This window comes from Python bivittatus, unplaced genomic scaffold (genome assembly GCF_059951505.1).
Source record: "Python bivittatus isolate LINGU-HERP-01145 unplaced genomic scaffold, Pbiv_v1 ctg000330_np1212, whole genome shotgun sequence".
Lineage (NCBI taxonomy): Eukaryota > Metazoa > Chordata > Lepidosauria > Squamata > Pythonidae > Python > Python bivittatus.
In genome coordinates, this window is record NW_028277058.1 from 49,219,231 (window position 1) to 49,236,429 (window position 17,199).

At 38.1% G+C, this 17,199-nt stretch overlaps 1 protein-coding gene across 10 annotated transcripts in view; it reads left to right on the plus strand.

The window, feature by feature from the left end:
* The window catches only part of WNK1 (WNK lysine deficient protein kinase 1), a 153,995-nt gene that overhangs the window by 39,136 nt on the left and 97,660 nt on the right, over positions 1 to 17,199 (plus strand). For all 10 annotated transcript variants that reach the window (XM_088141232.1, XM_088141227.1, XM_088141225.1 and 7 more), the window contains exon 2: positions 9,930 to 10,102. In XM_088141232.1, the coding sequence (XP_087997358.1) occupies positions 9,930 to 10,102 (173 nt within the window). The remainder of the gene's footprint in view (positions 1 to 9,929; positions 10,103 to 17,199) is intronic.

Consider the following 17,199-nt stretch of genomic DNA (forward strand, 5'->3'; position numbering starts at 1 on the left):
GCAATCTGGGGGTTCTTTTGGACCCATGGCTCCTGCTCAAAGAGCAGGTGGCAGTTGTGGCTAGGAAAGCCTTTGTGCAACTTTGTGTTGTGTATCAGTTATGCCTATTCCTGGATCAGGATGTCCTACATTCAGTCACTCATACTTTGTTCACTCCTGAATGGACTACAGTAAGGCACTGTACACGGGACTACCCTCGAAAAATATCCAGAAGCTTCAGTTGGTGCAAAATGCAGCAGCATAGCCAGTTATGTGTGCTTCTAGAACTGTACATTGTTACACCTCTACTGTGCAAGCTGCATTGGTTGCTAGTCTGCTTTTGGGTTCAATTCAAGGTGCTGGTTATGACCTTTAAAGCCCTACATGACATGGGGCTGGGTTATTTGAAGGACTGCCTCTCCCTGGTTACTTCTCATCATGTTGCAGGAGGAGAACCTTTTCTGCAGTGGCACCAACACTTTGGAACATCTCCCCCCCCAAGTGACATTGGCCCCAACTCTATTGACATTCTGGAGGGACCTTAAAACCTGGTTTTGTCATTGGGCCTGGGGATCCTGTAGAAGTATAGAGCCCACTAAATGGTTATTTCAGAATGCACTCCTGTGTTTTTGTTTTACTATAGTTTTAACTGTTTTTAATTGTATTTTAATTGTTTTGTTTTATCGGTTTTGAATTTTTGGTATTATTTTAATTGTATGCACTGCCCAGAGTCAAATCTGTGAGATGGACAGCTGTATAAATTTAGTAAATAAATAAATAAATAAATAAATTTCTTCAGATAGCTTCAAGGAGAAATGGAATATGAATACAAAATTTAACAGTGACTATCTAGTATTTAAATAAGAATTAGTTATCTTTTACAGTACGCTTAATTTATATTTTAGTTTTATGAATAACACTTGTTATATTTTTTATGATATATAATTTTATGATATATAATTTACATGAAAAATAAGTAACTTTTTTATTTTGATGATTTCAATATTAGTTATTTCCTAAGAATAGCCCTTTAGAACTCTTTTTAGTTAATTAACAGGTTTTTAAAATACTGCTGTTGTCTGGTTCACACAGACTAGAATGTTCTGCTAGGCAACTACTCTGTTCTTAGTCAGTCTTACTCAGTCCCTAGTATTTGACCATTGAACTCAAGTGTAATAAGCATCTGATTATTAGCCTACTTGCTTGAAAATCATAGTAGTCATACTGATGTTTTTACAATGACAGCAGAATTGTCTTTTTTTTCTATAGGTGTCTGTTACTAAATCAGGTTTCACAGATCTAAGAATTGTTAAAATGCTTGCTCTTCTTTTTATGCTTGACTTTATTAAATTGCCTGTCCTTTCTTCATTTAAAATGCTTGTCTTCTTTATTGGTATAAACAAAAAGCAAATTCTTAAAACATATGTATTTTTGCATTCCTGGAACTCCTTATGTTTCTCTTATGAAATACTAGAGAGCCCATCTTACAAAAGTGCAGAGGCTCTTTTTTTGCATTATATACGTGTGCTTTTAAACTTTTAAATATGACATTTAAAATGTATGACCTTTCAAAGGCAGTTTAATTCATTCCAGTGAATTAAGATCAGATGGAGGAGTTTTGCCCAAGGTAATCATCGCCAATTGCAGTGAGGTTGTATGTATGTATGTTTGTTTATTCTAATTTATATAGCCACCCATCTAATAATATATATGACTTTGTGTGGCTTACAGACAGACAAAGCCCAAAAATACAATTTAAACAGTAAGAAATTCAAGAGCATATAAAAAAGTTGTCATAAAATTCATAAAATTTGCAGCCACAATAATTACATCTACCAATAGCATTCAGTATAGCCATTGTGTTGGCTCCACCACATTCCTGGGTCCCCGTGCCTGTTGGCAGAGCCATGGTTTTAGGATCTTTCAAAAAGCCAGCAGGATCAGGGTTGACCTAATCTGCAAGGGGATGACATTCCACAGGGCAGGTGCCACAGCAGAAAATATATTAGAAATTAAGTTTGTTTTGAATAGGGTTATATATTGTAGAGTATACAGGGCAGATATACTAGGCGTACTTCATTTCTACAGGGGAGATATACTACTCCACTTCCATTTTTAAATTTCCATCAAAATTACTTGATGTTTTCTCTGCCTCTTTTAATCACACTCTTTGATTATGTTCTTTGCAACTGTGCTTTTTTCTTGATACATTATATAATATTCTTCATTTTTGCAACAATAATACTGTTATGCGTATGTTTTTTCATATTGTTGTTGTTGTTTAGTCGTTAAGTCGTGTCCGACTCTTTGTGACCCCATGAACCATATTGCGCCAGGCCTTCCTGTCCTTCACTGCCTCCCTGAGTTTGCTCAGTTTCATGCTCATTGCTTCAGTGATGCTATCTAACCGTCTCATCCTCTGCCGTCCTCTTTTCCTTTTGCCTTCAATCTTTCCCAGCATCAGGGTCTTCTCCAAAGAGTCCTCTCTTCGCATTAGGTGACCAAAGTATCTGAGCTTGAGCTTCATTATCGATCCTTCCAATGAGCAATCAGGGTTGATTTCCTTTAAGATTGACTGGTTTGACCTCCTAGCAGTCCAGGGGACTCTCAAGAGTCTTCTCCAGCACCACAGTTCAAAGGCATCAATTCTTCGGCGCTCAGCCTTCTTTATGGTCCAGCTCTCACAGCCATACATTACTACTGGAAAAACCATAGCTTTGACTATGCGGATCTTTGTCGGCAAGGTGACGTCTCTGCTTTTTAATATGCTATCTAGGTTTGCCATAGCTTTCCTCCCAAGGAGCAAGCGTCTTTTAATTTCATGGCTGCAGTCTCCGTCTGCGGTGATCTTGGAGCCCAAATAAATGAAGTCTGTTACTGCTTCCATTTCTACCCCTTCTATTTGCCAAGAATTGATGGGTCCAGATGCCATGATCACTGACCTTGAGCCAGATCAAAGGCTTTTGCATAGTCAATGAAGCAGAAGTAGATATTTTTCTGGAACTCTCGTGCTTTCTCCATGATCCAGCAAATGTTGGTGATTTGATCTCTAGTTCCTCTGCCTCTTCGAAACCCAGCTTATATATCCAGTAGTTCTCGGTTCATGTATTGCTGAAGCCTAGCTTGTAGGATTTTGAGCATAACCTTGCTAGCATGTGAAATGAGTGCAATTGTGCGATAGTTTGAGCATTCTTTGGCATTGCCCTTCTTTGGAATTGGAACATAAACTGACCTTTTCCAATCCCGTGGCCACTGTTGCATTTTCCAAACTTGCTGGCATATTGAGTGCAGCACTTTAACACCATCGTCTTTTAGTATTTTAAATAACTCAGCTGGAATACTGTCATCTCCACTAGCTTTGTTGTTAGCAATGCTTCCTAAGGCCCACTTGACTTCACTCTCTAGGATGTCTGGCTCAAGGTCAGTGATCACACCAGTGTGGACATCAGGGACATTAAGATCTTTCTTGTATAGTTCTTCTGTGTATTCTTGCCACCTCTTCTTAATCTCTTCTGCTTCTGTTAGGTCCCTGCCTTTTTTGTCCTTTATCATGCCCATCTTTGCACTAAACGTTCCTTTGATATCTCCAATTTTCTTGTAGAGATCTCTAGTCTTCCCCATTCTATTGTTTTCCTCAATTTCTTTGCATTGCTCATTTAAGAAGGCCTTCTTATCTCTCCTTGCTATTCTCTGGAAATCTGCATTCAGTTGCTTATATCTTTCCCTTTCACCCTTGCTTTTCGCATTCCTTCTTTCCACAGCTATTTGTAAAGCCTCATCAGACAGCCATTTTGCTTTCTTACATTTCTTTTTCTTTGGGATGGTTTTAGTTGCTGCCTCCTGTACAATGTTACAGACTTCCGTCCATAGTTCTTCAGGCACTCTGTCTACCAAATCTAATCCTCTAAATCTATTCATCACCTTCACTGTGTACTCACAAGGAATATGATCTAAGTCATACCTGAGTGGTCTAGTGGTTTTCCCTACATTCTTCAATTTAAGCCTAAATTTTGCAGTAAGAAGTTCATGATCTGAGCCACAGTCAACTCCTGGTCTTGTTTTTGCTGTCTGTATAGAGCTTCTCCATCTTTGGCTGCAAAGTATATATATAATCAATCTGGTTTTGGTATTGATCATCTGGTGATGTCCATGTGTAGAGTCGTCTCTTGTGTTGTTGGAAAAGAGTGTTTGCTATGACTAGCTTGTTCTCTTGACAGAACTCTATTAGCCTTTGCCCTGCTTCATTTTGTACTCCAACGCCAAACTTGTCTGTTATTCCAATTACTCCTTGACTTCCTGCATTAGCATTCCAATCCCCTATGATGAAAAGGACATCTTTTTTTGGTGCTAGTTCTAGAAGGTGTTGTAGGTCTTCATAGAAGCGGTCAACTTCAGCTTCTTCAGCATCAGTGGTTGGGGCATAGACTTGGATGACTGTGATATTGAATGGTTTGCCTTGGATACGCACTGAGATCATTCTGTCGTTTTTGAGGTTGTACCCCATTACTGCCTTTCCCACTCTCTTATTGACTATGAGTGCAACTCCATTTCTTCTAAGGGTTTCTTGCCCACAGTAGTAGATATAATGGTCACCCGAATCAAATTCACCCATTCCCGTCCATTTCAGTTCGCTGATTCCCAATATGTCGATGTTCAATCTTGTCATCTCATGTTTGACCACATCCAGCTTGCCTTGGTTCATAGATCTTACATTCCAGGTACCTATACAATATTGTTCTTTACAGCATCGGACCTTCTTTTCGCTTCCAGATACATCCACAGCTGAACGTCCTTTCGGCTTTGGCCCAGCCGCTTCACTCTTTCTGGAGCTACTTGGAATTGCCCTCCGCTCTTCCCCAGTAGCATATTGGACACCTTCCGACCTGAGGGGCTCATCTTCCAGCGTCATATCTTTTAGCCTTTTAACATTGTCCATGGGGTTTTCTTGGCAAGGATACTGGAGTGGGTTGCCATTTCCTTCTCCAGTGGACCACATTTTGTCAGAACTCTCTGTCATGACCTGTCCGTCTTGGGTGGCCCTGCACGGTATAGCTCATGGCTTCACTGAGTTAGCAAGCCCCTTCGCCATGACAAGGCAGTGATCCATGAAGGGGTTTTTCATATAGTCTCTATCAATTAATCATTCCATGAAGCATCCTTTTTTATACTTCCTATTATCATAACCATACATTTTATTGGGACTCTGTCACATACTTCTTTTCATTCTGTTCCAAACTGTGTCTGCGTCCTTTTTCTTTATGTCTGCTTTTCATGCTTTTGGTCCAGAGTTTAATCTGTTTTGTAATACATTTTCAAACAGGACTTGTACTTTTTGTCTGCAGCAGTTTTACATTCATTTCTTCTGCGTTTTTCTTTCTCCAGTGTCCCTTTTTCCCCCAAGTTCCATTCTTAACGTTACCATCCAATGATCTCCATTCAGAACTTCTCATAATCTTTGTATTCTTCCTTGATTCTCTTAATTGTTCATCATAAATGACCAAATCAATCATGCTTTTAGTTTTTATTCACTGCTTTGCCATATGTTCTTATAAACAGGCTAATGCTTGAAGGATATATTTGCAGTCTTTTTCTGAGCTGTTATTCACCAAATAATTGCCATTCTCATTCATTTTTCAGTCTTCAAATGACCCAGTCACTGTTCTCATTCATTTTTTGGTCTCCGAATGCCCGGATGCTTTTTCTGTACTCTTGTCTCATTCTCACCAGTCTGTTAATTTCTCCTAGGAGAATAGTTTTCCCCTTGGACTACATTCATTGGGAATATTTCACATTTTTTTACTAAAGTCATCACTGTTTCTTCCATGATCATTGTTCACTGGAGTATCTGTCATCAATCTGTGGATTCCTACTTTCATATGTACCCATAACATCTTAGATGATGCTGATACATACTTTCTGATACACATTAAAACCCATACCTTCCTATAACTTTACTTAGCTATATATATTCATTAACTCTACTCCATAGTCAGGATGGTATCATTTTCCTTTTCCTCAAACATTTTGGAACCAAGTTAATGTAGAGAATAGGAAAAGCATTACAAGTCAAAAGTTCCCAGGTTTAGTTCTAAAATTGAAAAGCTTCCAGTAAAAACCATATGTGAAGAGCCAGTTTGGTGTAATGGTTAAGGTATCAGGCTAGAAACTGGGAGACTGGGAGTTCTAGTCCTGTCAGCCAGATGGATGACCTTGGGCTAGTCACACTCTCTCAGCCCTAGGAAAGGAGGCAATGGCAGATTCTGAAATCCTGCCAAGAAAACTGCAGGGACTTGTCCAGGCAGTCACCAGGAGTCAACACTGACTCGAAGGCAAACACACGCATAAGAACCAAATGTAACTGGCCTAGTTTGCTGTACTGTGTGATGAATTTTTAAAAGTTATTTACTTGCTCTTCTTAAGAAAAACTCAGAAGTAGTGGAAAAAGTTGTAGCATCTGCATGTATAGAATTTGTTGAATTCTTCCTAGTTGATGGAAGATGTGAAAGAACCAATTAAAGCTAGTTGTCCATTTCCATATCTCACTGAATGTTTTTAAAAGCATAATTGGATTAGCTTTTAGAGCAAACTATCATTAATTTTTCTTGAAAGAAGGGTAGAACATGTGTTCTTCTAGAATGTTTTTATAGCTAATTTAAACTCTGGTGAAATTTAAACAAATTCCTGGAAGGTTTGGTATATTTTAGTTTATCAGATTATGTGACTCAGTTTTTCTAAATTTGTAGAACAAAATTGCATGAACAAGTCCTTGTTTAATGTTGGCATTTCCAAGCTGGAGAAGCCAAGGTTCCTTATACCTTACCTTTGAGAATATAGACATGCTTCTTTAGTATTCAGAATAGAAGTATTTCATAGGAGACCATTACTGAGAATTCACGATTGCATTAAAGGATCTTTTGGTGAGTGCAATGGGTTTGGACATAAGCACAATTGAGTAGTAATAGGGAAGTATATCAACCTTTATCAGTAGTAGGGATTAGGGCTAAAGAGCAATAGCCCTAATCAACAAAGAACAATGTTACTCTTTCCACCTTATTAGGGTAAAAGTCTCCTGGTCCCCCAAGATGACACTTTTGCTGGTGGGATAAGCAGAAACAACTGGAGACAGCTAATTCTGCAACCTGGCCCTGTGCCATGTAGGGCTTTAAAGGTGATAACCAACACCTTGAATTGCACCTGAAAGCATATTAGGAGTCAGTGCAACTCACAGAGCAGAGGTGTTATGTGAGCAAACCTTGGTGCACACAACACTGTGTGCTCCACTGCATTCTGGATCAGTTGAAGCTTCCATCTTCACTGCTAAAAAATTTAACCTGTCCAAAAATGGGATAGAGAAGAATCACCCCACTTCCTTTCCTTTGATATCACCACCTTTCTGTTGATCCAACCTGAGGTCCTCCAGCTAACTCGGGTAAGAATGGGGTCACCTGAGAGTCTGGGAGTGTTGCCACCTCTAATATAAAGGATACAAATCAACATTATGTATTGATTTGTTTGGGCTTATTTCAAATGTTGCTAAATAAATGAAGGTGTTGAGATTCTTAGGAAGCAGAAACCTGCATCTAATAATTTGCATTTTTCAGGTATCTATCTATCTGTTGTCTGTCTGTCTGTCTATTTATCAAATTTATATGGCTGCCCATCTCACAAGAAGTGACTCTGGGTGGCATAAACGTTCAAATAAAGCAACAATTATATACAAATATAAAACAATCATTATAACAATATAAAATATTATTGTAAAAATGAAATATACAAACCACAAGGCACAGAGAGAGTGAATATATCAACCACAATAGTGGAGCCATCTTAGAATGTTGCTGGTTCCCTGGGACCCCCAAGCCTGGTGACCTAACCAGGTCTTGAGAGACTTTTGGGACATTGACAGGGATGGAGCTAATCTGACTTCAGGGGGAGGATGTTCCATAAGGCAGGTGCCAAGGCAGAGAAGGGCACCTCCTGGGATCCACCAAATGTAAATCCCCAGCAGATGGTACCTGCAGCATGCCTTCTCTGCCAGATCTAATGGGACAGGCTGATGCAATCGGGAAAAAGTTTTTTTCAAGTGTTATTTTGCAATCATAGCATGTATGTAGCTTTAGGTCTTTAGGTCCCTAACTATAGCAAGACTGCTGAGGTGTAGCTTTTTTTATAATTTGTACATTTGATCTGTGTTACTTTTCCCTTTCTTATGTAAACTTTAGTTTATCTCCTGGAATGTAGTCTTCACTGATGTCCTGATAAAAATTAGATTAATTTTATGAAATAACAGAGTCCAGATCCAGGTTTCTATAATAGTATTTAAGAGGAAGGCATAAATTCCATTTATAAATAAACAGATTACATTCTGTAGCTTGGTTCATACACGTTGAACCATAATATGCTCTGCTTGTTTTAAGTTTTTTATGTTGTACAAATCCATCCACTGTGCATTGTAAGCCATCGTATATCGATATCATGCTAAGCCCAAAATGTAATAAAGTATATTTTTGATATTCTAAAAGCCTGCCTAGAAACATTAAGATCTTTTAGAAACACACACACACACACACGCATATGTGTTATCTCTCTTTCTCAGGAGGTGGGAGAATCAGGGCTATCACTTTCTTATTCTTGCTTCATATACTACAGAAGCAGAAGACAGCTGAACTGAGTAATTGATCTTAGACTTTTAGAAGTGATACTTGAATAGGTGATTGCTTGAATTTTGAAACATTTAGCACCTACTTTAACTTCATTCTTGTGCACCGTCTAGCTGATGATACAGCATTGTGTTTTCAGGGTCTCATTTTTGCACAGATTGTAAGACTGTTCCCCATATGATTCTTCCTACAGAGATATTACTTTGAAGTAGGAAAAATGCATATGTTTGCATACTAAGAAGTTACATGTTTATATCTGTTGTACATTGTAAGAATTTTCCAGTAGAAAAATCATTGCATAAGACGTAACCTGGGATTTCCTTTTCCGTTATTCTCAAAGTCACCTCTTCCACATTGGCACTCTGTGTGCATGTATGTTATCCAGTGGCTGACCTAATCAGTAAAGTAAGCTACTGGCTTAATTATTAACTATTTTCAACTACCCTTGTTTTATAAATTTCAATTATCCTTGACTTAGGCTGCAGCCCTATACCCTCTTATTTGAGAATAAACCCTAAGTGAAATTAGTGGGAATTACTATTAGTATACAAGAATAAGATTACATTCTTAAATTTCATAGATTAAAAAAAAAGACAATTCAACAAAGGCAAATTACTATAACCTTAGTTATAGACACATGGGAATTTGGTTATTGTTTTCAGTGTTTTTCCCTATTTATGATTATAAGCTTTCATGAAGCATATTATCTTTAAATTATGTCTTAAAGGGGCAAATATTGCTAGTGGATTAATTGGGAATGAGGACATTAATTCATACAAGAATGCAGAACAGTGTTTAGAGATTCTTAATATATTTATTTGAAGATAGATCCTTTTTTTATTCCGTGGCACTAAGTTGGGTTCTTTGGGTTGTCTGATAAGAGGTTGTAATAAAATTAGAAAGAAATTACCAACGTTTTTAATAAAGAGGAACTTTTAAGTCATAAGAACTTACATATAACGGGTATGGCAAGAGCACTTTGCTTTCTAGGAGCAAAAGAAATAAATGTTACAATACTTGTGTATCTCCTACCCCTTTATGATACATTCTCCCTCTTACATAATTCCTGTTATAGCCAAACCAATTACTGTTGGCAGTTTGTGCAGGAAGTACCAAATAAGGGTAATCAATAGTTTACATGATGAATTGAAAGACTGTTAGTAGAAACAGCTTTCTGTGCCTTGTAATATGTAATCCTGATCTTTAAATATTTTACATTTGGGGCCAAATATTGTTTTAATATTTATTTGTAGCTCTTTAAAATACATTTTTGTTGATTTTCTCTTTTAGGATCGGAAGCTGTCCAAATCAGAAAGGCAACGGTTTAAGGAGGAAGCTGAAATGCTGAAAGGGCTTCAGCATCCTAATATTGTTAGATTCTATGATTCCTGGGAATCTACAGTCAAGGGAAAGAAGTGTATTGTTCTGGTTACAGAACTTATGACATCTGGCACATTGAAAACGTAAGTATAAGCTTGTGGTACACAACCTGAATGGTTAACATGTGGCTGAAAATTATCAAAAATAAATGAAAAGCATAGTAATTTCCATTTTAGACACAAAACTCCTTAAATATGGTATGGAGCATTTTTCTCCACTGTTTCTGAGGAGGAGGCCAAAATGTTTCCATTTGGCTTCAAAATGATGAACATTCTGGGACTATTGTCAATGCTGTATTGTGAGATAAAATGTTAGAGAGTTTTTTAGAATTTCATTTGGCAAGCCACATCATGTCCTTACTGTGGCAAATGCCTGGAATTCCAGGTAAAATGAGTAGCAAGAGAGTCCTCTAGTGGTCAGTAAAGCATTGGCAAATGTTCATAGAATTTCAATAGCATATTTAGAATACGCTTATACAATATAATCAAAGTATTCTAATTCTAAATAGTTCAACTATTAAGTATTTGAAACTAGAATGTATTCATTGGAATCACATTTTTGAGGTGGTATGCATACTTTGGGCTCTGAATACTGGTGAATAAGGAGTAGTGGCTGCTTTTGTGCCTGGAGGCTGTACTTTTTAAAAAAATTGGCTTGAAGGACTGAAGGAAGACTGTATGGTGATATGTGATATTACATGGTAGGCAGGACTGAAAAATTTGGGTTGTTTTTTGGGGAGGTACAAGGGAGTTAAGGATTGAACTTAGTGAAAAATGATGAATCATACCATTGAGAAGCAGTCATTTTACCACTTAATTTTGATAAATGTTTAATGGCTTCTCTGTGGTCCACAGATAGGGACCACATTTAGACTATGATTGGCCACATCTGTGCTAAATATTGAAAAAGAATTACTGAGAATTTCTCAGTTTCAACTCTTTGTGAATATTCCGATTATAAAGTTAAAAATAGTTTTATTGTTTTTTTTTTTAATTGTTGTATTTATGTTCCACTTTTCCTCCAGGAAATCAGTGTATATGGCAATCATTCTTGTAGTTTTTAAAGTTAAAAGATCCACAAAGTTTCTGTCTTTCTATGAGGATCTCAGATGTTTGAAGGATATTTTAGAAGGGTTGCAGCTGGTGTTTCAATCTTACATGATAGAAAATATTCTTAGCTAGTAGCACTATCTGTGTTTTCATACATCAGGGATGGACAATGTGATGAGTCTACAGATATCTTTATTGCTACCTACCAAGCTTTCTGTCACTCTCCCACCCCCACCCCTTTTAATTTTAGGTAGATTCTTTTAATTAAAAGGGAAATAAGTATGTTGCAACATGCCTGAAAAATTATAAAAGGAGTATGCTTTAAAAAAAATACCAATTTTCAAAGCAAAACTCTGATTTTAATTTTCCTTTTTTGTCATGAAGACCACTAAGAAATCTTGAGTGTATACACTGAATATAACTCCTAGTTTGTTTTATTTGAGTATCAATAAAAATAATTATATCTCACCTCAATCAGTTTGGACACTACATAGTTTACAGTATATCTAAATAGCAACAACAGCAACACTGTAAGAGTGTAATAAAACTCAGTTTTACAACAACTCTGGAATCAATTCTAAAAGGCCTTCTGGAAGGTCTTTTCAACTTTCAGAAGTTCATAAGAGTGGGATGGAACCTCACCTCATGGGCTGCTGTTCCATAGGAAGGGAGCCTGCAGAGAACAGAATTACAAACAGAAATATAGGGAACAGTATATTGGCCTGCGAGCCAGTCTTTAGATTAGAGACTTAGGTTGTACACAAAGTCATGAATATGCTTGGAATAAAACTGGGCATTGGTTGGGCTTGTGACATACTGGCAAAAATGTGCTAAAACTGACTGCAAGCATCATCATGATGCAAGTCCTACCCCTCTTGCATGTGTATCATGATGTTGCAGACATGTACTAAAGGAGAGGAGCTTTCAGATGCCCATACTTGAATTATTGAGTGTTTTGTCCAAATTCAAAATGGAATTTGGACAAAATTCATGTACATCTTGAACAAGATCAGTATGTCTACATGAGAATAAATAATCAGGTAATAAAGGTAGATAACGTATCTGCATCATTTTTTCCTAATTTTATCCAATGAGTATTCTTATTGCACATTATTAATAAAGCCAGCTGTTCCAATTGGCAGACTTTATAAAAAGAGTAGTGGATATACCAGTCCCTCTTTGTTTATTTAGATACTTCGATCATCATATTCATTTGGTTAGGTTTACTACCCAAAGCAAAAATATCAACAGATATTTGGATTGTGTACAGCCCAAGTGTTCCAACTGGGACCAAGGTTTTTCTGTGTTTCATCTCTCCACGTCATAGGTGGTAGATCTTATGGGTGCACAAGGTTATAGGGCACCACTATGTTGTTTTTTCGGTCTATCTGTTGCCATGCATGCAAATGACATATTTTCTCCATTTGTATCTCCATTTTAGTATAACTATAGCATTGAACATATCTATTCTTACTTTGGTGTTTACCCTTTGTTGTAGGATAGTTTTTAAGGTTACATCTGAGTCATGCTGCTGTTCTATGGTGTGATATCTCTTTGGTTGATTGTGTGTGAGGCATTGATCTCCTAATCTCTTTTATTATGGTGTTGAAAAAGCAGAGAGGATTTTAGCTATAGACTGTTTCTGGAAAAAAAAACCCTCATTTTTAAGCCAAATTTTAAACTGAGAAAAAGATATAAAATATGGCAGGATAGAAAAGAAATGCATTAATTTCATTCATTCTGCCAGTTTAATTTCTACTATTCTACCCTGTTATGAAAGCCAACCAACATTCACAATACTACAGCCTCTGCACATCTAAATACCCAACAGAAGCTGAATTTGACTATAACTCTCAGGCATAGGCTTTAGAAATTCTCTCAACCCATCTTCTTCCAGATAAAGAAAAAAACTTTTTTTAAAGGACAAAGCCAAAACTTTGGGGAAAGGGAGATGAGCAACAAATAATATGCCAGGGTAGAATGAAGGAGAGAGCTGAGATTATTCTCCTTCAGATCCAGATTAAAGTTTGGAACTTCTAGAAAAACAAAAAAGAAATCAACATAAAATTCTTCAGGCCTACCTGGGACATGTGACAACAAGGGAAAGGTGAGCATTCTTCAGATACTATTTCAAAATGGGTAGTGTAACAGCATTTGAAGGATAAATTTGATTGAACTCTCCCACAAGGGCAGGTTCAACTAGCCTTAGGAGATTCACTAAATCTGAGAGCAGGTTGTTGAATCTGGCCCCAAAAAAGAACTTTAATTGTCATGGAGAAATTAATGAATTTATATAATTAGCTTATTTCCATCTGGGGTAGCTATACCATGTTGAAGAAGATTTGGAAATAAGACTTCTCTCATTCTGATGGTCAGTGTCTAGAAGCTCTTCTCTTATGACTCTCAAGAATTCGTGAAACTGTAAAGACTCAGAGAAAAGGCCACAAAGTTTTTTAAAAATGATTTTCCCCTAGGATTAGTTGGGGCAATGAGGATTGAAATTTATCTGATAGAATTGATGGAATCAGTCCAACTGAAAAATAGTACTTAAACTAATAACTAATAGTCAAATTCTATTAAGAGTGTTTAAACTTGACCCTCTTTTGGCCAGTTTCAAGCCTGAAGATCATGTTGAGTATACATCTTGGGGCAGGAAGCAGTGGTCTGATAAACTTAGTTTGCACCGTTTCTATCAACCTATAACTTGGGTAGGGACCTAAATGTTCCCATTTAGGTCTCTACCCAAGTTACAGGTTCATAGAAATGGTGCAAACTAAGTTTATCTAAATAAAGCAGTTGAGCCAGAGGTTTAGCTGTGAATAGTTTGTTTTAATTATTTATAGAACCGCTCATCTCACAGCAGTGATTCTGGGCAGTGTACAAAGATTCAAACCACTTCCACAACATATAACCCATGACACCCTGCTTAAAACAACAGTCTTCAAAACAGAAAGCCATATTACCAGCAGAACTAGCCTAACCTCCTGGCCCAAGTGCCTAAGGAACAGCCAGGTCTTCAGAGCTTTATGAAAGACTGACAGGGTTGGGGGCAACAGGATCTCTGGGGAATGCTGTTCCACAGGGCAGTTGCAGCCAAAGAATAGGCATGACTCCAGGGTCCAAGAAGATTGCACTGTTTGATAGATGGGACATGGAGCATGCCCTCTCTGCTAGACCTAGTGGAGTGGGCAGAGCCAGTGGGGACTGGTGGTCCTGCAAAGAGCCTGGTTCTATGCCATGTAGGGCTTTATAAGTGGTTTTAAAGCCACAGAGATACATTTACCACCGTTACTGTGGGGAAAAACAAAACCTTTAAAACGGGTGAAGTGCTTCTTTGAACCTGCAAGACCACAGAGTCAATATGTGTATTATGTGACCCTGTGTCTTAGAAGATCACACCTAGATATTTAAAAGCCCTCACCTGCTCAATCTTTTGACCATCTATTACCCATTGGAGATTCCTGAATGTGTTAACAAAAACCATTTTATTTGTTTGTTTGTTTAATTAAATTTCGAGGCTACTTGACTCCTTAATAACTCTGGGTGCCTTACAATTAAAAAAGAAAAACAACTTATATAGAAAAAAATCATAACCACCCAGAAGACAACACACTACTGATAAAAAACCAAAAAGACAACCATCCTGTCCCAAGGCCTGGGAGAACAACCATGTTTTTAATAACTTTATGAATGTCATTAGGATGGGAGCTCTATGAGTTTCTGGAGGGATATCATTCTAGAGGGCAGGAGCCACAATAGAGAGGCACACTTCCTGGGTCCTGCAAGGTGATACTGTTTAATTGACCAGAGTGCACCTATGCTGCCTGACCTCACCAGACAGGAAGAAATAATTGGAGACAGGTCCTTCAGCTAGCCAGGCCTTATGCCATGAAGGGCTTTATAGGTGATAACCAGCACCTTGAATTGTTGATGAAGATTCTCAGTCATCCAGGTGGAATTATCTGGAGGTTGAGTCATGGCAACTGGACTTCTTTTCTTTTGGTTTGATACGTTTTGCTGCTTGTGCAAGCAGCGTCTTCAGTCTAGAAAGTTGGTTAGGGGGGACCCCATAAATGTCTTCTATGGTGGCTGCGTTTCTCACTAACATGATGGGCTCACTGAGGGGACAATAGGAGATGTGATTAGTAGAGTCTTTGGGATGTGGATGTCTTACTCCTAATCCCTCACCCATCCCCAAGTGGATCATTAAGTGCTGCCTCCCTGGTGAACTTGTGAGGTGGTCTTAATCTTCCTGGGGACTGATGAAAGAGCAGCATGAAAAATGGGAGACAAGTTGTGTCTGAGGCTTCTACCTCTACTGAGGGAAGGATTTTCCACTTTGGCATAAATGGATTCCTTCACTCCTCTCTCAAACCACCTATCTTCTCTGTCCAAAATGTGAACATTATTGTCCTCAAATGAATGTCCTTTTTCCTTTAGATGAAGGTAAACTGCTGATTCTGGTCCTGTGTTGTTGCTTCTCCTGTGTTGGGCCATCCTCTTGTGTAAAGGCTGTTTGGTTTCTCCAATGTAGAGCTCTGAACACTCCTCACTGCACTGGATTGCATATACTATATTGCTCTTCTTATGTTTTGGTGTTCGATCTTTAGGGTGTACAAGCCTCTGTCTCAGTGTATTAGTGGGTTTGAAAAACACAGGTATGTGGTGTTTTCCAAATATCCATTTTATCTTCTCTGACACACCAGCCATGTAAAGAATGACAAGATTCTTCTGTTGACTCTGGGTCTCAGCTCTGTCTACTGTTTTTTTTTTTGTTGGATCTAGAAGTAGATTTAATAAAGGCCCAATTTGGATACCCACAGGCCTTAAGAGCTGTCCTCAGGTGTCTGTTTTCTTTCTTTTTGGCATCTGTGGAGGTGGGGATGGTTTCTGCCCTGTGGTGTAATATCCTGATGACTCGTAGTTTGTGCTGCAGTGGATGGTGGGAATCAAACTGCAGGTATTGGTCTCTGTGTGTGGGTTTCCTGTAAATCCCTATTTCTAGCTTTCCACAGATCCCAGTTAGAATCTCACAGTCTAGAAATGCCAGCCTGTTGTCCTTGGTGTCTTCCCTGGTGAACTGATGTTTGAGTCTATGGTGTTTATATGGTCTGTGAAGGCCTGTACCTCCTGGACTCTGATTTTAAACCAGGTGTCATCCACATACCTGAACCAGTGGGTTGGTGCTATTCCCTGGAAAGAGCTGAGAGCTTTCTTCTCCACTTCTTCCATGTATAGGTTGGCAACAATGGGTGACACGTTTCCTATTGTAATCACATCTCCTATTGTAATCACATCTCTTATTGTAATCACATCTCTTATTGTCCCCTCAACAAGTCCACCATGTTAGTGAGAAACGCAGCCACCCTGGAAGACATTTATGCCCCCCCCCAACCAACTTTCTAGATTGAAGAAGCTGCTTGGACAAGCAGCGAAATGTATCAATCCAAAAGAAGAAAAGTCCAGTTGCCATGACTCAACCTCCAGCACCTTGAATTGCACATAGAAGCCATATCTTCCTATGCAGTTCATCTAATTCTGGAGTCTTAAACTCATTCAAAGTAAAGATGCATTCCCTGACCATGTTTATTTCAATTTTCAATCTCATTTCTGTCCTTTCAGGAATTAGTTTTTTCATTTTTTTGGTGGAATGTATATCTTCCTTTTAGTGAATATTGAGCTGAAACAGGAATTAAATAATGGTTATCCTTTGCTACATTTACTGTGCAGCTAATGATTCTTTTTTCTTTCTTTTATTTTGAACATGTTTGTAAACTCTCTTTGTTCTCTTTACCATTATTCACTAATCTTAGCTTATTGTGAGAGGAAATCCAGCATTATGTGGTCGCTTTCCCCTGGTGTTCCTGCTACTTCCATTTCCTTGTTGTAGAGCTACTGTATCTGGGCTGGAAAATTCTGGATGACTTTTAAATGATAATTGTATGTGTTTTTGCTGTCATCTAGTGGTCATTGGGAATTTTGTAGCACAGTTATGGTGATCCTACCTATTAACTAACATCAAGTCAAGGATTGCTGATCTTACTGTACCACCGGTCACCTTTGAAGAAAAACATAGTCAGCAAGACAAGACAAGAATTTGCTGGAAGGATCACACTTGGCAGAATTTGTCT